This window comes from Chionomys nivalis, unplaced genomic scaffold (assembly GCF_950005125.1).
Source record: "Chionomys nivalis unplaced genomic scaffold, mChiNiv1.1 scaffold_29, whole genome shotgun sequence".
In the NCBI taxonomy this organism is placed as follows: Eukaryota; Metazoa; Chordata; class Mammalia; order Rodentia; family Cricetidae; genus Chionomys; species Chionomys nivalis.
In genome coordinates, this window is record NW_026646888.1 from 325,885 (window position 1) to 334,060 (window position 8,176).

The window sequence follows — 8,176 nt, forward strand, 5'->3', positions numbered from 1 at the left end:
CTCTGTTCCTCCTCATATGGTCTCCATCTACAGAGAACTCAGAAAAATCCACCTCTGAGAGGGCAAGTTCTTTACAAATGAAAGTTTATAGAACAGAAGAGACATAGTAGATTTATCTTGGCAACCTGTAGACACGAGACATGGGGAAATGGAAGAAGGGATTGAAGAAGATAGAGACATGGAGGAATGGATAAATTCAATCATTCATTGGATAAGTGAGTGATCCAATGAAAGAGATGGCTAATAGGATAAAATGTGCTGCATGCCCTCTGAAAGTCAGTCCAAATTGAGGGTAGATAAGGTTATCCACTAAGGAGGAAGCTTAGTCCATTTTGCCTTCTTTGTCTTCTAGACCCACCCAGGAGAGTGATGATGATGTTGAGGAGAAAAAGGGGCGAGGGTACCAGCATGCCCTGGTACAAGTTTTCACCCACATTGTAGCCAAATCACCTGACCTGGCACAGGTGACCTACATGCTGGGCCCTGAATGGCAGTTTGACACCTACAACCTTACTAACCAAGTTTTTGAAGATGAAGGAACCAAAACTGCCCTGTTAATGATGTCAGGATCCTTGCATGATGGGAGTCAGGCATCAATATCATACTGGTATCCTCGGGTCTGATGGGTTTGTGGGGTCTTTGCCACACTTCACCTAACATCACTGATTCCCTCGGTAACTGATTTTATGGAGCTCGGTGCATTCATCATATCTGTGCATGTCACACACCAATGTGATTCAATGTACTACTAGTTTAGCCTAGGTGCGGGTGAGTCTGTTTATGAGTTTTATAGCCCAAATCCCACAGAACATGATCAATGACAAGGGAACAGTGTTTTACAGTTAAGGCAGGCCAATTGTTTAAATGAACTCACAGGGGTTGAATGGCATGCATAAGACCTGTGAGAGTGCAAGACAGAAAGAATCCAGGCATGACAAAATAGGTAGTAGATAGAAGCCTGGCAAAAGTAAGTAGGTAGCCTGAGGTCCACCCCATTGCAGAAGAGCCACTGAGAGGAGACACTTTTCTTTAGGCAGGAGGATCCGGGTCACTCAACATGCTCCAGTGGAGTTCATATACCCAGTGACTTCCAGATGGTATGAATTAAACCATTAATCAAATGAAACCCAATTTTCTTTGCTTCTGAGTACACATTTGTGACCCTTCATGATCACTCTCTATCCTCTTAAGTCCCAACACCTCGATGTCACATCTTTCCATATGACATGTTTTTCCCTCCCGCATTTTCCCTCTCTGAGATCCTACATCTTTTTGGCCACTCTCCTCTGTTTCCTAAACAGCCATCTTGTCCTCTTCCACACACTGCATCTCCTTTCGTCATTCCCTCTCCAAGGGGAAAAGACCATAAGTCCTGTTTTGTTTTGAGGCCTGTCTTTCTGTGATGTCCCATTCACCAGAAACTCCATCATTGACCAAACAACATAACAACTTCACAAATTTTATTTTTAGAGCAAAAAAAAATTCCATTGGGAAAGATACCAGGATTAATAGAAGACCTGAGGTATTTCTGAAAAAAAGAGTTCCCCAAACACAGTTTTAAGTCTGACACCCAAAATTTGTGAATTTCACTTTAACAGATCTTCATCAAATCATAGACATAGATATGGAAGTCATTATCAAACTTGATGAAATGCACGGAAGGTTTGGTGGGAACTTGGTAAATAATTTTACCTATCTTTTGGGTTCCATCTTTTTTGTTGTGCTGCACGCTTTTGCCTGCCAAGGAATCCCTGCCTAATTCCAAATTCACCCCTATTGGAGGACATCCTGGCATAATGTGGAGGTTGCTTTCAATGTAGTCATCTAGATGGTGGTAAAGGTACACAACTGGATCTTTCTTGTAGGTAATGTAGAAACAGGTCTTCATGGTCTGCACCTCATCTTGGACCACCCCAGTCCACTCCTCCATAGAGCCTGGCATGATGTGGAGGTTGCCTTCAAGGTAGTCAACCAGGAGGTGGTAAACGTACAAGACCGGATCTTTCTTGTAGGTAATATAGAACCAGGTCTTCATGATTGGCACCTCCTCTAGGACCATCCCCTTCCAGTCATCCTTAGAGCCATTTGTGCCCTCAAATGTATGTTTCACTGCTCTGCCAACTATGGTGTTTGAGAGATGAGTGTCTGTCTCCTGAGGAAATGGTACGTTGTTAGGCAGGAACTTAAGGTTTAAAATCCTTTCATCACTGTGAAGCTCCAATCCATAGACACAATCTATCCCATCATACTTCAACAAATAGAGAGAGGGATTTGTTGGCAGTTGATCTAGAATGATGGCTTTCCACTGGGTGATTGGTTCATTGGCTTCCTTCCAGCCGTGAGAAATTCTGCGGCCGACAATATTCTCCAGGGCCTCAAAAGGCCTCCTCAGTTTTTGCTTCTGGAGAGATGACCCATTCCTCTTCTGGACAGGTGGCATGCATCTCATACTAAGAGGCATCTTCATCATGGCTGTAGACTTACTGAGATAGGCCACTGACCTCCTGGTCCGCTGTTTCTTGGATATCTTTCTGTGCTTGGGCTTCATAGCTGCCCACTCTCTAGGTTGAAAGAAATTTCCTTCTGTTTAATTCAGAAACCAAGTCGTGGCCTCAACCATGAGTGCCTGCAAGGACAACAAGGGGATTCTATGAGGTCAAGGCTCTTTTCTGGAAGGACTGTGGTGCAGGAGACAAAGATATTGATCAACAGGTTGGCATACCTAACTGTAATTTTCTCTTAAGAAATAAATAGGACAATTTGCAAATTTTTCTCTACAGCTCAGTATATCAATCTCAGAGACACATTCCTGCTGCCCAAAGGCAAATGACCTCTGCTGAGAAACCTACTTTCTGACTGACTAAGTCAATGAGAGGAGAAGGTATGCCTATCCCCGAAACGAGTAAGAAAAATCTGAACAGATAACAAAGAATTCGAAGGACATCCACACGTCTCCTTCGACACCAAGCTAATAGGTATGGGGCTCAATCCAAGACAGCCTGCCAAAGGTCATGGCACTCCAATCCACTGGCTATCTGTATTGGGTCTCCTGATCCAGACCCAGGTCTATTACATAAAGCCATTCTGTGTCTTCATTGTGGAAGTGAGTACTGTGAGACCCACTTCAACCTGAAAGACTCATTATTCTGGGCAACAGCAGCCATTGAGAAATAATTAGTATCTTTTAAAACACTTATGGACAAAGAGGAGCTTTGCCATTTTAGTGGATTGATGAATTTGATATTGTTAGCAAATATAAAGTGGGAAGAATAGCTGGCATTCACCATCCCCACAGCTATCAAATATAGGAGCTGGTAACAACAGAAATGGTGGAACCGCAGGACATTTGAAGGAAAACTTTTTTGTATGACAGAGGTCTTAGTTGCTTTGGAAACATATTTACCAAAAGAAAATGTCCTACCTCTCCAGATTCCATCTTCCGGAAATGTTCAGGTGCAAAAAGCCTGTTGAACAGTTGTGGAGACCAGGAGCTGAACTGTCCTCCTCAGGCACTGTGAGGATAATAAACCCACCTTCATGGAAGACTAGTGCTTTGAGTGGAACAGAGTTGCTACCCAACGAACCAAGGCTTTGTGACATCACCAAGGCTCTACTTATGTCAGAAATCCCCTCACAAGCTTGTTACTTCCCTATTTACCCACAGAAACATCCAGCATTCAGCTCCTCAAAAGCTGTATACAGCCACCAGGGGACCCAAAATAAGCCCCCACTCATCTTCCCAATTACGCAAGTCACACTCTTGCCCAAGCAACTCAATCCCTGTATCTTATTTTTCTGAAAAAGTCTTTGGTGTCTGAGTCAAGAAATCACATGAAAGTTTTTTTTTCTTAGATCGCATCTCTCCATTGGTTATCTTCTATTGATTTTTTCTTCCTTCATAAATATTAAATTTCAAATTTCCACTTCCTTTCCTCCTCCCCCTAACTACTCACGCAACCACCAATCCTCTCCACACCAATCCATTCCAAATAGAGGGCAGGGTACCTTGACCTGTGTGAAGCCCTTGCCCCCCTCCATCCAGATTGAGGAAGGTATGCATCTACATATAATATGATCGATTAAAGCCTGTATGTGTAGTACAGAAATCCCAGTGCCATTATCATTGGGTTCTCCTTCTGCCCCAATTGTCAGCCACATTCAATGCTTCCACCTTGATCTCAGGCTCTGTCAGTCCCAGCATAGCTGGTTTTGTTGATCTCTCATTAGCTCAGACACAGTGTCTCAGTGGGTGTACCAAGCCCTTGTATTCCTTAGTTCTTTGCTCTTATTCTCTCCCCTTCAGCTCTTCAACTGGAGCTTGGTAGCTCAGTCTAGTTTTCTGATGTGGGTCCTTGTCTTTATCTCCATCCTTTTCCGTACAACAGTTCTATGGTGATATTCAAGATAGTCATCAGTCTGATTATGGGACAAAGCACCCGTAGTGCCTAGGGACTTGGCACAGTGCAGGCACCCACAGCTCACCTGCCCAAGGTCCTCGTTGGTGTCACCCCATGGCTTTCTGGGAACCCCTCTAGAGAGAAGCCTCTTACTAACCCCAGAATGGCACCCTAAAGTTGAGATATCAACAGTGTGTGTGCATTAAGTTATGGGGGTGTGTTTGTGTGTTAAAGACACAATAACAGCAGATGGATTATAATATTGAAATTTCTTCTTATCTTGAGAAGAATACTTGCTACAGAAACACTATCACAGTAGTACTGAGAGTGTAGGCTGTCTCAGCATGGAGAAGTAACTGGAGCAAACCCCTAGTAGTTCAGCTCAGTGGCCCAAGAAAGATGATCAAGGAAAGTCAATGAACTCAGGGATGGAAGTTAAAACTCAGGCTAAATAACATTCCAAATCATTTAGGCGGAACATGAGACACTCGTGCAACAGTCACAAGTGTCTAAAATGCCTGGAACTAGAATCTTAGGGCAGGAGAAGTTGTGGAGCTGAGAGTGCATGGGAAAAACTGACAGAATCTGGCAAAAGACAGGTAAGCGTAACTAGCAAACATCCATGGAAACCATGAATGGGAGAAAACCCTGAGAAGTCTGCACAAAAACATAACATCTTGACAATTCTGAGATTTAATGACAAAGGAGAGATCTTAAATATGTCACTGTCACATGGTGATGATTAACCCACTCCATTGCAGTGTGACCCCATGACATGTTTAAGATACCTGTCAATTCTGTCTATATATTTACAGAGAAATTCACATTGCTTGCACAGATTAACTAGCAGCATGATTTACCACTCAATCAAAGGCAAAGCAAAGAAATCATGGACATGTTGTTGAATGCTGATGATGTTGTTGGGAGCGTTTGTGGGTTTTTTCTTAAAGGGAAATCATTGGTCACACAAATGCATGAAGCAGAGCCTGTCTCTGCCATGTACCTGAAAGCATGAAAAAAATAAACTAAAATAGGTTTTTGTCACATACTGGTAAATTTTGAGCTATGTCCAAATACATGTGTTGCAGGAGCTCTTTCTGCTCCTTCAGGCTATAGCAACTGAGATAAAGGCCATTGGGGTGTGGTGTCTCTCTCTTTCAAAATGGAGCAACTGCCTTCAACTTGCTCTCTTGCATCCATCTCCACATCCAGCTACTAGACTCCTCTCTTCATCCTGCAGAGGGCTGTTGTCTGGCAAGGCAATCTGTAAAATTTGCCCCTTAAAAGAAATAACCATTTTATGAATCATAATTCTAATCTGGTGTGGGAGATTGTTTGTGACTTACACCTTCCTATGTGATGAGAGCAACCAGGGTGTGAAGGGGGTTCTCACTGTTATGTTGCAGAAGCCATGGCAGCAGTAGTAGGAGGCCTCTCATTCTCTGTAAGGAAATCAGTAAACATTGGGGACCAGTAAAAGGATGCCCTGAAACATCAAGGCTTGAGCTTTCAGACCGCAATTCCTCCAGCTAGTTTCTGGGTCACCACAACCTACAAAACCTCCAGAGGACGAAGTATTCAGAACCAGAAGCCTGTGTGGGCCATATCACATAAATTCATAGTGAGTACACCAATCATTTTTTTTTAAATGTACATCCTTTTGTCCCTCCAGAAACATTTGTATTTCCAATAAAGATAACTTGCTGCCTCTTTGGTGTCCTGAAATTGCTCTAAGCTGATGGTGGGGCATTCTTACATACCTTGCTGTGTTGTTGTGAGACCTTAACGGGACAGCAATTGTTTCAGAAATCAAAGGCAGTTAGGTTCAAACCTGTGGTTAGCAGTGTGCAAGACACTTGGGTTGCCTATAGCTAATCTATGGAAAGATGGATTTCCTAAGAAGGGTAGCAGCACACATGGAGGCATGTAGTCTTACCTTTCCAAATGACCCATTTTGTGGCCTTACATCAGGCTCCTCTATTCTCCTCATCTTGGTTTCTTTACCAGAACAGGACAAAAATTAAAACTCAATGTCCTGGACGTGAACACTGAATGAGTTATCTATGTGAGATCACAGTGACAGAGCTCATGGGAATCTGACTCATTGTACAGGCTTGCCAGGCATCAATCTGTAATCTGCCTAACTCTACTGCGCAAGTGTTGTCATGGTTGCTCCTCTGTTCCTCCTCATATGGTTTCCATCTACAGAGAACTCAGAAAAATCCACCCCTGAGAGGGCAAGTTCTTTACAAATGAAAGTTTCTAGAACAGAAGAGACATAGTAGATTTATCTTGGCATCCTGTAGACACAAGACACTGGTAAATGGAAGAAGGGATTGAAGAAGATAGAGACATGGAGGAATGGATAAATTCAATCATTCATTGGATAAGTGAGTGATCCAATGAAAGAGATGGCTAATAGGATAAAATGTGCTGCATGCCCTCTGAAAGTCAGTCCAAATTGAGGGTAGATAAGGTTATCCACTAAGGAGGAAGCTTAGTCCATTTTGCCTTCTTTGTGCTCTAGACCCACCCAGGAGAGTGATGATGAAGTTGAGGAGAAGAAGGGGCGAGGGTACCAGCATGCCATGGTACAAGTTTTCACCCACATTGTAGCCAAATCACCTGACCTGGCACAGGTGACCTACATGCTGGGCCCTGAATGGCAGTTTGACACCTACAACCTTACTAACCAAGTTTTTGAAGATGAAGGAACCAAAACTGCCCTGTTAAAGATGTCAGGATCCTTGCATGATGGGAATCAGGTATCAATATCATACTGGTATCCTCGGGTCTGGTGGGTTTGTGGGGTCTTTGCCACACTTCACCTAACATCACTGATTCCCTAGGTAACTGATTTTATGGAGCTCGGTGCATTCATCATATCTGTGCATGTCACACACCAATGTGATTCAATGTACTAATAGTTTAGCCTGGGTGCGGGTGAGTCTGTTTATGAGTTTTATAGCCCAAATCCCACAGAACATGATCAATGACAAGGGAACAGTGTTTTACAGTTAAGGCAGGCCAATTGTTTAAATGAACTCACAGGGGTTGAATGGCATGCATAAGACCTGTGAGAGTGCAAGACAGAAAGAATCCAGGCATGACAAAATAGGTAGTAGATAGAAGCCTGGCAAAAGTAAGTAGGTAGCCTGAGGTCCACCCCATTGCAGAAGAGCCACTGAGAGGAGACACTTTTCTTTAGGCAGGAGGATCCGGGTCACTCAACATGCTCCAGTGGAGTTCATATACCCAGTGACTTCCAGATGGTATGAATTAAACCATTAATCAAATGAAACCCAATTTTCTTTGCTTCTGAGTACACATTTGTGACCCTTCATGATCACTCTCTATCCTCTTAAGTCCCAACACCTCGATGTCACATCTTTCCATATGACATGTTTTTCCCTCCCACATTTTCCCTCTCTGAGATCCTACATCTTTTTGGCCACTCTCCTCTGTTTCCTAAACAGCCATCTTGTCCTCTTCCACACACTGCATCTCCTTTTGTCATTCCCTCTCCAGGGGGAAAAGACCATAAGTCCTGTTTTGTTTTGAGGCCTGTCTTTCTGTGATGTCCCATGCACCAGAAACTCCATCATTGACCAAACAACATAACAGCTTCACAAATATTTAGAGCAAAAAAAAATTCCATTGGGAAAGATACCAGGATTAATAGAAGACCTGAGGTATTTCTGAAAAAAAGAGTTCCCCAAACACAGTTTTAAGTCTGACCCCCAAAATTTGTGAATTTCACTTTAACAGATCTTCATCAA

The 8,176-nt window shown here is 43.1% G+C and overlaps 1 protein-coding gene across 1 annotated transcript; it reads right to left on the reverse strand.

Moving 5' to 3' along the window:
* Positions 1-1,606: 1,606 nt before the first annotated feature.
* LOC130869082 (spindlin-2-like) lies at positions 1,607-2,407 on the reverse strand (the record flags this gene model as incomplete). The annotated part of the gene is made up of 3 exons (XM_057761174.1): positions 1,607-1,751; positions 1,845-1,858; positions 1,910-2,407. Coding segments are annotated over 3 exons (657 nt in total), but the record flags the coding sequence as incomplete, so codon positions are not given.
* Positions 2,408-8,176: the final 5,769 nt, after the last annotated feature.